Below are 13,382 nucleotides of genomic sequence, written 5' to 3'. Positions count from 1 at the left end.
AAATTAAAAAACCCCCTCAATTAATTTCTGCTGTAAAGAGACAGGACTCGACTTGCCTGTTCCTCCCGGGAGCCGCCTGCGCCTCCCCCAGCCTCAGACTCCTTGGGCTGCAGTTCCAGGACGGTGCGGAAGAGCCTGTCCGAGGTGACGGTCAGGAAGCCCATCTCTGCGTTGGGGTGCAGCCCGTACAGGTGGGGGCTCTCCCCTGGCAGGTTGTCATCGACGTACTGGTGGTAGTCCTGGAACAGGCAGGGCCAGTGTTAGCTCAGCAGGGACAGGCAGAGGAGCCCAAACTTCCCTGCAGCCTTGAAAACCAATCACTGCCCTCAGGGGCCCTTTGCAGAACCTGGCTGTGCTCCTGGAGGCTGTTTCTTTTCACTCACGTCCCACCCTCCCGCCCCAGCCACAGGAATTATTTTTACAGCGATCCCAGTTCCAGGGGATTGATGCTCTCTTTCCCTACATCCCCCTTAGTGAACGTGGGGGAACTTGGACTCGTGTGCATTTATCCAGAGCAGGGGTTTTCCATAGCAAATTGCAATGTTTGTCTTTCTTACCTGGTAATCCAAGCGGGGAGGGACTGGAAACCCTGGAGCCAAGGACACCTCCCCTTCCAGCATCTCGGGCTGGACGTACTCGCTCAGGTACGTGCGGCACAGCCGGCGGTCCCAGTCATCAGTGATGTGCCCTCCATACATGATCTCACCAAAGAGGTACCGCAGATCATCCCATGGCACCTGTGGGGAGAGGCTCGAGCTGGAACTCCCTTGCAGCTCCCCGGGAGTCCCCCATGCAGCAGCTCTGGGATTGACCTGTCCAGTGTGCAGGGAGGTGACAGTCCCTGGGCCCACAGAGGCTCAGGGACAGTGAAGAGGATCTCATCTAGAGTGTCTCTTCTTCACCCACAGATTTCTCCCTGTCTCATGGACACAGCTGTCTGTGCTTTGAATCGCATCATCCCCTCTTTACTCCAACCAGTCCTGATTGTGTCTGCAAGGGCAGGTCTAAGGGCAAGACTTCAGCCCTGCTCACCACACCTGCATTCTCCGGGCAGCAAGCACCAAGGCACAGGGCAGGGCAGGCACTTGTCCCAGCTGGTGCCTGATCCCTTTTCTACTCAGCTCAGTGGGGCCAAGAACTCAGCCCCTTCCCCTGCCTGAGTGTGTGGGGAGCAGGGGAGGAGCTGCTGCCAGCCCCAGGCTTCTTCACGAGACAGTGTTTGTGCTGCAAACTGGTGCAGGTTCTGAGAAAGGCCGATTGCTGCAGTGTGTGCTGTGCTGTAGAGTGGTCACCTTGTCATGCCTCACCTTGGCGTTGGCCTCCAGGTAGTTGTGCAGGACGTTCACAGAGACGGTCAGGTCGCCGCTGTTGAAGGGGTAGGGCCTGTTCCAGCCCTGGGTGCCAAACCTGCGCCGCTCGGCCACCGCTGCGTGGAAGTAGCAGAGTGCAAACAGGATGCACCTGAACTCAGTCTCTTTGCTGCACTGCTCCAGTGTTTCCTGGGGAGGAACAGTGACGGGGTTGCAGGTGAATATCGCTATCAGATGCCCCTCTAGTTAAGAAAGTTCATAAGTAAAAGAGAACTAAAGGTGTTTATTAGGAAAAAAAAAGGCATAAAATTGTATTTTAATGCTTTGCTAGTTGGTAATTTTTGCACTCATTTGTTTACGGAAGAATTAGGACGCCACACCCCCATGCCCTGCTGACAGCTGAGGCATCTTGTTCATGCTAAAACTGCAGCAGCTCCAGGTTCAGTCTCAGGAAAGGCATTGGCAACCTGGCACTTCCTTGTGTCAGGAGCCCTCGGGCAGCTCTGGTTACCCTGGCGAATGGGGGCTCTGGGCACTACAGGAGGATGTCCCAGGGGAGGGCTGGCTTGGGGTACAGCGTTTCTGGCTGCAGTGACACCCCCCAAAGATGCTCAGCCTGTGGAACCCTGGGAGGGGATGAGCCAGACACACTGGCCTGAATGGTCCCGAGGAGCAGCTGTGGAAGGGCAGGGGTGGTGTGGGGGTACCTGGGAGAAGAGGTCGAGGGCCCTGTGCAGGTTGGCTCTCATGCCGGTGGGCGGCTCGCTGGTGATTTTGATGGAGTTTTCCAGCAGCCCCTGGGGGATGATGTGTGACTCAGGGCTGGGGGCCGGCTCGGCGCTCATGAACAGCCGGTACTCGGGGTGGCTGTCCATGCTGTGCTGCTCCACCAGCTTGTCCAGTGTGTCCAGCCACCGGGCCACCAGGTGGATGTTCTGCAACAGGAACAGCCTGTACCTCATGAATCTCACCTCCCCCCTCCCGCCACATTCCTACTGTCGCTCCACAGGGAGAAGGTGCAGCATGACAGGACACCACTTGGGCTGGACAGACCCAGCTGGCCCAGGCAGTGTCACTGCCATCACCAGAGGGGTCTGGACACTGGCAGGGCTGGGTGCCCTGGTGTGCCCGGCTGCTGTCAGGGCTGTGTCCCCCCCACCCACCTGTAGGATGACCCAGTGGCCCTGCTCAGCTGCCACCTCCATGGCCCGTTCTGCTACAACCTCCTGGCCCTGCCCCAGTGACACGTTGTGGATCTTCCCATTGTCGATGGTGAAGTCCAGCCTCGTGCCTGGGAGGGAGTGTACGCCGGAATTATTGGGATGGGTACTGAGCTGGGGTTGTGCAGTTCCAGCCGCTTGGCCCCGCACCAGCTCGTGGCTGTTGGGGCTGGTGCCAGCCTGGGGTGGGCAGTGGCTCACCCAGCGCCTCCACATCCTTCAGCGGGTCCACGCCAGGGGAGAGGATGAAAAACAGGGGTGTGGAGGGGCTGCTCTCCTTGTACACCTCGGAGAGGTCAATGCTCCTTCCTTCCACATACTTCCTCCCCATCTTCTCTTCCACAAATTTCCTACAAAAGAATAGAACCGTCCAGTGAGTCAGAAGGGATGCAGTCGCTGGGCACAGCTGGCATGATGGCACCGCAGGGCTCTTGCAGGAGGGCCCTGTGCTGGGCACCAGCTCACTTGATGGCATAGGTCATCCTGTCGGGGCGCAGGCACCGCAGCACACACAGCTTCTGCAGGGCTGACTTGTTCTTCCAGTCCATGGGGAGCTGCTCCTTTTCTGGCGCCTCCATCTCCACGAACCTTTTCCATCGCTTTGCTGAGTTCTCGATGTCACTGTCCAGGTTCCTGAACTCTTCCATGTCTGAGAGAGCCTTCAGGTTCCGCAGAGAAGGACTAAATCACTCCTGGGCTCTGGGTTCCTCAGGGAACCCATGCAGGTGGGGCTGTGCTGGCATTGCCTTGGCACAGCAGGCGACTGCACGGACCCACCTTGACAGCACCCCAGCCCTGGGTCTGCAGGAAGTCCACGGGAGACGTGACGCCGGCCTTGGAAGGGAAGCGCAGGAGAAAGTCCAGCTCTGCTGGGTTCACTTCTTTCTTGATGGTCAGGACCTGGAAGTTGGGAGTGCAGCATCACAGCCACCTGGTGCCCACTGCCCCAGCATGAGGGGACGAGAGGCTTCGAGCATCCAGCAGCAGCACAGGAGTGAGAACAACCTGTCTAAAGCCACGTAAGCACCTGCTGTGCAGCAGGAGCCCCAGACATTCACAGGGATTACCTGGAAGGCAACCTGGGCCAGGAAGATGAGTTTGTCTCTCTCAAAGAGGCCCTGTGCTGTGTACATGTAGACCGAGTAGGTGATCTGGTCCGTCAGGTTGATCACCCTTTGCTTGGTGTCCTGGCTGGGGGCCGCACGCTGGATGGCTTTCTCAAAAACTCCATTGAAGGCCTGAAGAAGATCCCGGCAGGGATCAGTGTCCGGCTGCTGGGAGCTCATCAGCAGCACAAACGCTGAAACACCCAATCTCCACACTCCCCCAGCCCCGGCCCACACACACACACCAGCTCCCTCCTCACTCCCTGTGTACCTTGAGAGAGAACTGGTAGATGGGGTTGATCTTGCCCAGGTCGCTCAGGATGAAGTACAGCAGGGACGCGCGCTCTGCCGCCGGCCGGTAGTTCTCTCTTGCGACGTTTATTTGTACTTCAGTGACTTTGGCTTCTTTCACCTGGAGGCACACGGGGGTGGGTGTTACCAGAACCAAGGCATGGGCTGAAGCAGTGCCTGCCCTCTGGCTGGGTGCCCAGCCAGGCTGTCCCTCTGCCTGCGGCACCAGGGCAGCACGTTTACTTTTTCCTCGATTTCCTTGGCTGTGCGCTTCGTTATTTCCAGGTTTTCCACCAGAGCTGTGTCCCGCAGGAAGTCTCCCCCAGCAGCCGACAGCCGGGCGAGCAGTGAGTCCTCCAGCTCCTTCAGCTTGATCTTGAACTCGTTCTGGCTCTTGGTTAGGTTTGCCTGTGACAGCAGCCCCCAAGGGACACGTCACTCGAGGGATCATGACCGAGTGCTGGCACCAGTCACTCTGTCATATGGCCACTGATGTGCCTGTGCAAGGGGAGGGTGGCCACGGCCCCTCCTGGGACCCACCATCACCCAGCAGGGCAGTGCTGGCTGCGGGGAGCAATGGGGGACCTGCAGGGTCTGGTGGGGACTCGCTTGGCTCTTTACAAACAGCAGCACAGAGGGGAGCTCTTCTGCTCCCTGCCCCAAAACCTCCGCAGTGCCCCGTCCTCTCCCACCCCTCCATCCAGCAGCTGGGCCTGTACCTTCAGGGTCTCCAGGTCCGGCCGCTCCCGGGCCACCACGGCAGCCAGAAGCTGGTCCTCCAGGCCCTCCCGTGTCACCAAGAAGTTGATGAGAGTGCACTGAGCCTGCACCTCTGGCTTGTAGTGCGGGTTGAAACATCGGGTGTGCAGGATCAAGCGGAACTGCTGGTGATACTCCACTTCTTTATCTCCAATCCTAATGTATCTGTTCAGGTAATTAAACAAATCAGTCCACACACTGGGTAGTAACTCATCACAGACACGTGTGATCAGCCCGTGTGCTGTCCCCAGCTGCTCAGAATGCATTTCTTTGGTTGGGAAAAGGCTCAGCAAGGGCAGAAGTGCCAAACCAGCTCTGGCAGGGCAAGGGTGGAGGAGCAGGAGCTGGAGGCTGCCCTGCTGCAGCCCCCCATGGTTTCTGGGGTGCTTCTCCCCTTCCAGCTTATCACCTGCTTATGGCAGGTGCCCCAGGGAACATGTCCTTAAATCACTAAATGAACTGGGTACTGCAGACAAGAATAGCCCAAAGGGCCACATCAGTACAGAGGGACATACAGGAGAACACTGGGGGATGTGGCCAAAACCAAGGAAGGATCAGGCCCTCACCTGCCGGCAGCAAAGGGGCATCAACCAGCATTTTGGGGCAGCAGTGGCTGCTCGGGGCAGGTGAAACCACTCGGCACTGGGGTGTGCTCACCTGCCCATGATGGTCTTGCCCAGCAGTGGGTCCAGCACCGCCTCCACCGTCTCACCAATGTCCTCGATGAGCAGAGTCTGTCCTTCAGAGACTGCCTGGGCAATTGTGTCCAGGTACCTGAGTGGAGAGGGGGGAGCTGCACGTGGCAAGCCTGTACACTGTGGGGGGCCTGGGTGTGCTGCGGGGGGCTCAGGGGGTGCCTTCCAGCCACCGTGCCCTGTTGGGACCCTGCCAGCCCCAGCCCCCGCAGAACCTGTGGAGCTGCTGCCCTCGGGTGCCCCGAGTCTGATGGGGATGTGGCTGCCCTGGCTCACAGCCCCCTGCACCCTTCATTGGCAGGGAAATGGGGGCCAGTGCAGCCCAAGCCTGTGCCCACCTCCGCTGGCCCAGGCGGACGACCTGCAGCTCCTCCCCATATTTGTTCTTGATCCACTTGCTGCCCTGGAGCTGGGCGTCCACGAGCAGCGGCCAGCGCTGGGTGCTGCACAGGATGGCAGCGTTCTCGGTGGAGGTGCGGTCGCTGGGCAGGCCCTGGTTGTTCCAGGCGGCCACATCGGCAGAGTCCGTGAGGAGGCTGAGGGGGTCCAGGCCCGGGGTGATGGGGATGGGCACCTGCAGGGAGGGGCTGTTGGGTGCCTGGCCGCAGGAGCCCCCGGCGCTGGTGGGAGGGGGGGAAGGAGCCCTGGGCACTCTGGGATGGAATCTGTGCTCTCTCACCGTCTGCCCATTGAGGAAGGGGATCCAGTGCTGCTCCAGCAGCTCAGCCCTGTACTTCTTGGTGAAATATCCCACATAGGACACGAAGGCGGAGACCAGCAGCACGTCCCCACACAGCGTCTTCTCCTGCTCTCTGAGCTGGTCCACTGACTCAGCCCAGCGGACGTTTTCGGACGCCAGACCCCCAACAAGCCTGGGGGGTCAGAGGGGATGGTGGCTGCTGTGGTGCTGGTGCTCCCAGTGCTGTGACCCGCTGAGGGGGATGACTCAGCCATGACGCCCCAGGGCATCAGCAGAAAATGGCTTCAGGGCTGTACACCCCCAGGAATTTTTGGCCCAATTTACCTCGGGAGTTTTTAATTTGTGGAGGGTACGGGGGGCTCTGTTGCTCCCACGGCCACCAAGCAATGCCAGGGGGCATCAGCCTGCCCCAGTGCTTTGGAGCAGCATTTGCACGGTACCTGTTTGCCAAGGTGATGACTTTGTTGGTTTCATCAGCCTCCTGCTGGCATTTGATCTTTTCTGCTGTGGCTTTCTCAAACTGAGCAGTGAGAGTCGCCAGATTGGCATTCAGGGTCTTTGGAAGAGAACAGTCCCACAGTTATTCCCTACTTGGACAGGAGGCTCCATGCTCCTGGAGTGGCCCTGTCCCAGCCCAGTGCTTGGCCTGGGCTCCGGGTTCATGGAGTTACAGAAACCTCTCTTGCTCGTTTGGTGGCTGAGGGGGTTGTGGCGGGTGCTGGTGGCTGGCCCTGCCTGGGGTCTGGGGGACACACACTTACCACAATTTTGCTCTTAATGCGACTGAGCCTCTGCTGTGCCTCTGCCAGCTCTGCATCGGCATCAGCTACCGCCTGCCTCTTGGGCTTCACCTCACAGTGCACCTCGTAGAAGCGAACCATGTTGAGGCACCAGGAGCACAGCCCCGCCGCCGCCGTTGATTTGGACTTGATGAACTCGGGATCAAAGCCGGGGTCTGTCCGGTACGGCCTGGAATGGGAGCACATGCCATGCTATGGCACCGTGCCGTGGCTGCCAGCCACCCTTCCCACTCCTCCTGGGGCTTGAGCTGCCGGTGGGCAGAAAGGTGGGAGAGCAGGGCCAACACCTGGATCCCAAACTCTGCTGTGCTGCCAGGTGAGGGTCCCCCCGGCCACCCTGCCCAAGGGCAGGAACCAGCCAGAGACTCACTGAAATGCCTTGAGACAGGGCTCGGGGATGTTTTCCCCGTCATAGTTCTGTAAGCTTGCAAGGAAAGTGTCTGCTTTTCCTATCTTGACTTTTGCTGCTGTCCAGCTCTTGTCCTTCGGAATCTTGCCATTTTCGGCTGTCAGGATCAACACAGCTGCCATCACATTCACCACTTCTGGGGGCGGAGCCCCGAAGGACTTCAGCTCTGTCAGGTTGTACTGGGGAGGGACCGCAGGGCCACTGAGCATCACCCTGGTGTGGGGCCTTGCTGGGCACCTGCTTCCCCCCGAGAGCTCGCCCACCTTGTTGAGTGTGTTGAGGGCCTCGCGGGCGGCAGAGAGCACCACCTCTGCTTCTGCCAGTTCACCTGCACAGGCTTGTTGCTTCTCAGCCACGACCTGGGGAGGGAGGACGTGGGATGGGGTGAGTGGCCGTAGCCACAGAGCTCAGGCTGCCCTGTCCCACACTGGGCACTGGCTCAGTGCCACGCACCTTGTTAATGGCCTCGACCTTCAGCTCCTCCTCATCAGCAATGGCTTTCTCCTTGGTGACCTTCTCTGTCTCAACACCCACCACGTGGATCAGTTTATCTGTGTCCTCGTTCTTCTGCTTCAGCTCTGCCTCCTGGATTGCCAGCATGGCTTTCAGGTCATCCACCTCGACAATGGGGAAACAGAGCAGATCAGAGGGCTGATACTGCCAACCCCTGCCTGGCCTCAGAGCGGTGGCTTGGTACGGCTTGGGGACCTTGTGGCCACCTCGACCACCCTGCAGGGACATGCCTGCTCTCTCTCCCAGACCCACAGCAGGCACAATGCACAAGTGAGGTTGTAGATAGGCACCTGTGATGCTGTGCTCTGCAGCTTCATCAACCCCTTCTCCAGCCTCTCGATGTTGGCAGAGAGCTTGCTCCTTTTACTTGCCAGCAGGCTTTGGTAGAGCTTTATCTGCTCCAGGAAGGTCTTGGGCGTGGTGTAATTATAGCGTCTGTCCACAGCCAGGTAGGTCTTGGACATCTCCTTCGCGCTCGTGTGGACAAAGGACATGAACTGGCTGATGGAGACCTTGACCTCTGGCTGCACAGGGAGCACAGACAGGGAGCTGCTGCAGTGGGTGCCTGCAGTGATGTGCAGGGGCTGCACTGAGCCCTCCTGCAGCATTGGCTCTGTGTCCAGCTGCAGAGGCCAGAGAAAAGTGACCCTTTTCGTTAACAGCAAGTGCAGGGCTGAGACATGCTGGTACTCATGGCACCAGCACCGGTTCCCATGCCCAGCTCTGGGTCCCTGACTCAACCCTGCACTGGGAGAAGCTGCTGTCCCTAGGCTGTTACCTGAGGGGGTGCTTTAAGGACAGAAGAAAATGAGGGAAGGTTCATCCCCACAAGCACGGTGCAGGGCTGCAGGCTCTCACCCCAGAACCAGCTGTGAGCCTATCCCAGACCTATTCCCAGCTTGCTGCCCCTCGCCCCCTTGGTCACACCAGACCCCTCTCCTTGGGCACATTAAACAAGGAGCAGCAGAGGTGCAGGGATCCCCAGTGCCCCAGGACAGCAGCTGTGCCAGCTCACCTCGATGTCCTCCGTTTCCTCCAGGAACCTGCTGCTGACGGACACGAGAGCGTCCTCTGGCCACTCGTGGAACCAGTCGATGGCCGTGCAGTTGACCACAGCAGGGAACCTCCTGGCCCGCACACGCAGGGTTGAGCCCACGGGGGAGAAGCAGAGGACGACCTGGGGCAGAGCAGCACTGCTGAGCAGGGTGTCCCCGCTGCTGGGTTGGTGGGGCTCTGCATGACTGCAAGGCTTCTGCTGCAGACCAGGGCTGTGCTGCCCTCCCAGTAACTCCCAGTACCTGGGCAATGGTCTGTGGCTGTGCACCTTGTGCCGCTCCCCAGGGCTGGATTGTGTCCCCTTTGGTGGCTGCAGTCAGCAGCTGAGCACAGTCAGTGTCCCTGTGAGTGCCCAGCATGGCCCACGGCCATGGAGCTGCTGCTCTGCCTCCAGGGAGGTCAATACAGGGGTGTTCTGTCCTGCACCCCTGGGGCTGGAGGCATCTGGAGAGCCTCTGAAAACACCTTTTGCCCAAACCCACCACCCTGGGATGAAACTTCAGGGTGCCCTGTTGCAAAGAGGTTTTGGATCAGGCAAGTACAGCAGGGAGCAAACACCCACCTTTAACTGCCGCCGGACTTTATCTATAAAGAATTTCCAGCAGTTTTCCTTTGAATCCTCCAGTCCAAGGGACTTCACCTGGGGTCTCATGGCACCGATGATGGTTTCCAGGTCAGAATCCTGAAAGAGACCTGGCACTTCCCCGGACGCCAAGAAATCATTGATTAGGACCAGGAACGATTCTTCAGCCACCTGGGAGTCCGTCATCAGGAACACGGTGGGGATGTTCTTCACGGCTGCCTTGATGTACTGGGAGGCCAGGTCCACCTGGGGCAGAGAGAAACTGTCACCCCCTGGTCCAACCTCCATGAGATGTTCTCCAAAGTGTTTGGAGCAGCCTTGGGGAGCCGGGGGGGAGCCTTTGGGAAGGGTCATTTGGGAAGGAGGTGGTGCCAACTGCTCAGCCCGGAGATGGGTGCAGCATCAGGGCTGCCCACACTGCACCTGCCCTCCTCACCAGGGGCTCCTGCCTGTCCCTGGCTGGGGAAGTGCTGTGGCCCCTCGGGGCAGGACTCTTGGGTGTCACCTGTGGGCAGATCCTGGCGTGCAAATGCACTGATGTGAGGAGAGCAGAGCCCCGTGAGCCCACCCCAGGCACCGGCACTGCAGGTGCAGGACCCTTCCCTCAGCAGGCAGCACTGGCCCAGGGCCCAAAGCTGCTCCCACCTTTAGGTCTGCGGTGCCATAGCCTTTCCTCAGTGTGATCTGGAACACGCTCAGGTTGCTGATGTTTGCTGCCAGCCGTGCCAGGCTCTGCTTCCCGCTGCCTCCCACCCCCACCAGCAGCGCGTTGCCCCGAGGAGACTCCAAGATCCTGCTAATTCTGCAAATGTGAGACACAGCGTCTTCGAAGAGCACCTGAGGAAAACAGGAGGGGGAGGTTCAGTGTTCTGGGTCAGGGCAGGGAAGTAGCAAGTGCCCCAAAATGCCGCAGTCGCATCTTTTCAGGGCGGCGCTGCCCACCACGGGCACTCACCAGGTTCATCGCCGCGTTCACCTCGTTATAGCTGTCCAGGGCTTCCCCCAGCAGGTCACTCAGAGTTGCCCAGCTGGGCACTGGCATGTACTTGGACTCATCAAAGCCCTGGGCAAAGTGCCAGTAGATGTTGGGCTTGGCAAACACCACCTCTTCGCTGAGGTCCTGGGAAAGGCAATTCCAGCCTTGGGTTTCAGCTGTGGGGTTTGGCCACGGGATACCAAGGCAGTGCCACCAGACTGGAGCCCTCTCCTTTTCAGCACAACTTACTTGAAAGGTTGTTTTGCAGGCGTCCACCAGCAGCTTCTTGAAGCCACCCTGATCCTCTTCGTCAATGAGCTTGTCCCCGTACACCCTCTCTGCTTCGTGAAGCCAGAGACGCACCAAGTCCACAGGGTTTTTCAGGCACTCAGGGGTGGAGAAGAGCAGCCCCTGACAAACATACAAACCTCACAGCCCTCAGGGTTATTTTAGTGCCACTCAGAGCCGAGTGTAAAGGTTGGCTCTGGGAAGAGGCCGAGGCCCGTTTCAGGAAAAAGGTATGCTGCAAGACTGTGGGATGAGGAAAGGGAGAAATAAGGATGTTTTAGAAGAAACAGCCCTCAAGCTACCTGAAATATGTTGGAGAGGTCCCGCAGGTTGAAGAGGTAGTGGAACTTGATAGCTGTTGGCAGAAAGGTGGTGGAAACCTTCTGGTGCAGGGCTGTTGGGAGGAGAGGGGGGTGAGTAGGTGCCAGGTCCGCAGAGATCCCCGAGCCAGGCTCCCCATCAGTGCATTCCCCAGGGGCCAATGCTGGCGTGTCCCACCCCAGGGTGGCAGGGGCTCACCCAGTGCCGCTGCTACCAGCTGGGGCTGCATCTTCTGGAGAGCTTGTGGCATGTGCTGCCGGGCCAGGTGCTGCTCCAGGATGGTGCCATACACGGTGTGCAGAGCCTCCCGGCTGGGGAAGCTCACGGCGAGGACGCAGAAGTGGCGCTGCAGGAAGGGGCAGAAATTGAGACGGGCACTTTGCCCTGCGGGGGCTGACGCAGCCAGACGGCATCGCAGGGCCCCCTGCCCCACCCATCCTCTGGGCCTTGGTGCAAGGGGAACGGATGTGCTGGACATGGCCTGGACCCCACAGACCTGCAGCCGCGAGTCGATGGTGAAGGACCCCGCGGTTGGGTTCATGCAGGCCACGTACTGGCAGTTCCGAATGTCCTTCAGGGTCAGTTTGGTCCTGTCGTACCTGTGCAGGGACCAGCACTGTGATGCTTTCCCTGGGGATGGGGACAGGTCCCCCCCATCCTGCTGTGCCCCTCTGGCACCCACCAGTGCCCATGGTCCAGGTGCTGCCGGATGAGTGTGTGTGGTGCCACGGTGCCATACTTGTCCACCTCTGGCATGTTCATGTCGTCAATGAAGTAGACCAGCCTTCTGGAGCCGGGGGGGCCGTAGATTCTTCCCGATTTCTTCTCCAAGGGTTTCTCAAGGACGGCTGCAGCAAGAGGAGCAGGTGGGCGGTGGGTCAGCACTGCAGGACCCTGTGGCACGGCCTGGCATGGGGCCAGCTGCTGAAACTCTGACGGCCTCACCCTGCAGCATGGCCGAGGTGGTGTAGAAGTTGAGGGGCACAGACTGCACCAGATACTCGTCTGTGCCGAGCGCTTCCAGCTTGTCCCACATCAGGACTGTCTTTCCCGTCCCCGCGTTCCCCACCAGCATCACCGGCTGCCGCTTCTCCATCAGCAGGTCCAGGAAGTAGCGGAGGCGGATGGTCTCTGTGGTGTGCACCATGGCGGCCTGGGGAGAGGGGCTGTCAGTCCTGGTGCCTGCCCTGGCACTGGCAGAGGTGGGATCCTCTGTGGGAGCAGGGGCAGCATCCCAGAGCCCTGCACGGTGTTCAGGCAGCTCCAATGGACGATGCTCTCTGCACACAAACCTGATCCCTCTCTAAACATACAGGTCTTGGGTACTCAACTATTCTAAAGCCTTTCTGACTAAAACTGAGTTATTACATAGAACAAAATGGACAGTTCCTGAAACCACCTCTGGTGCCTGTTCAGCCCACGGCCAAACCCAGTCGTGGTTCCTCGCCCTTGCCCTGACAGCTTTGACAACCCCCCTCTGGACAGCATTGCAGGAGACACAAATCAAGTGCTAAAGGAAATTTTGCACTCAGGCAATAGTTATTTCATGAGACTCTAGGAAGCTGCAGGTTAATCTGAAGTTAAAGAAGAGGTGGAACTTGTAGCCCTTGCTGGGGTTTCTGCAGGGTAAAAATAACTACAGGAAGCCATTGGGTTTGCTGGATGCCCCCAGCCCAAATCCCAGTGACACTCCAGGCATTGCTGAGGGGATGACTATAGAGTAGTAATCAAATAAACTATATAAACATAGAGCTCATGGGAAATACCTGTAAGGGGACTTCGGGGTCGAGCTCGAACTCTGGCACTCTTTCATCCCAGGGTTTGAATCTCTTCGTTTCCGGATCAATGTAATAGTCAAAAATTGTCCCCTCGCTAGGAAACTTGACGGCTTTAAAATCTGTCAGCCACCACTTGCTGAACTGCTGGCGGTGATCCACCAGCTGGGGACAAAACAGAGACACTCAGACACCAGCCAGACGATGGGACACAGCCAGGGGTGCCGGGTGGTCCCGGGGCAGTACCTGGTCCTGGAACAAGGCCCCGCCAAAGGCCCAGGTACAGGCAAAGACAAAGAAGAGCTCATATCGCTCCCGGGGCGAGTCTGGTGGGACATTCTTTGGTGTCAGGAGACATTCCAGCAGGGACAGCACTGTCTGTATGGCTGTGACCTCGGGGACAGGGGTGATTGTCTTGAACCCAGACTTGAGCTTCTCCAGGCATGGTGGCAGGTACTTGTCAAAGAGGACTATCAGAATGGCCTTCTCAGACTTTACTGTCCTCGTCTCAATCCAGCTGGTCACAATGCTGGGGGAGGGACAAGCAGGGCTGCAGTGAGCATGTGGGGGCCAGTGCCCA

General features: G+C 58.9%; 1 protein-coding gene across 1 annotated transcript in view; it reads right to left on the bottom strand.

Moving 5' to 3' along the window:
• Positions 1-13,382, bottom strand: part of DNAH17 (dynein axonemal heavy chain 17) — a 31,986-nt gene that overhangs the window by 2,992 nt on the left and 15,612 nt on the right. The window contains 34 exon segments of the mRNA XM_027705196.1: positions 57-239; positions 558-737; positions 1,308-1,499; positions 2,018-2,245; positions 2,474-2,601; positions 2,732-2,880; positions 2,996-3,189; positions 3,308-3,430; positions 3,598-3,768; positions 3,908-4,048; positions 4,171-4,335; positions 4,647-4,851; positions 5,344-5,460; positions 5,720-5,955; positions 6,061-6,253; positions 6,522-6,637; positions 6,843-7,050; positions 7,252-7,469; positions 7,554-7,649; positions 7,744-7,908; positions 8,094-8,327; positions 8,819-8,980; positions 9,422-9,688; positions 10,088-10,279; positions 10,398-10,562; positions 10,668-10,829; positions 11,009-11,100; positions 11,226-11,373; positions 11,524-11,626; positions 11,710-11,875; positions 11,973-12,180; positions 12,794-12,967; positions 13,049-13,353; positions 13,356-13,382. The exon segment at positions 13,356-13,382 is cut by the window's right edge and continues 412 nt beyond it. Coding sequence (XP_027560997.1) covers positions 57-239; positions 558-737; positions 1,308-1,499; positions 2,018-2,245; positions 2,474-2,601; positions 2,732-2,880; positions 2,996-3,189; positions 3,308-3,430; positions 3,598-3,768; positions 3,908-4,048; positions 4,171-4,335; positions 4,647-4,851; positions 5,344-5,460; positions 5,720-5,955; positions 6,061-6,253; positions 6,522-6,637; positions 6,843-7,050; positions 7,252-7,469; positions 7,554-7,649; positions 7,744-7,908; positions 8,094-8,327; positions 8,819-8,980; positions 9,422-9,688; positions 10,088-10,279; positions 10,398-10,562; positions 10,668-10,829; positions 11,009-11,100; positions 11,226-11,373; positions 11,524-11,626; positions 11,710-11,875; positions 11,973-12,180; positions 12,794-12,967; positions 13,049-13,353; positions 13,356-13,382 — 5,813 coding nt within the window.

Source organism: Neopelma chrysocephalum, unplaced genomic scaffold, assembly GCF_003984885.1.
Source record: "Neopelma chrysocephalum unplaced genomic scaffold, ASM398488v2 Primary Assembly neopelma1_321, whole genome shotgun sequence".
Classification (NCBI taxonomy): Eukaryota; Metazoa; Chordata; class Aves; order Passeriformes; family Pipridae; genus Neopelma; species Neopelma chrysocephalum.
Note: the sequence above shows the minus strand (reverse complement) of the source record. Positions and strands in the feature narration are given on the sequence as shown.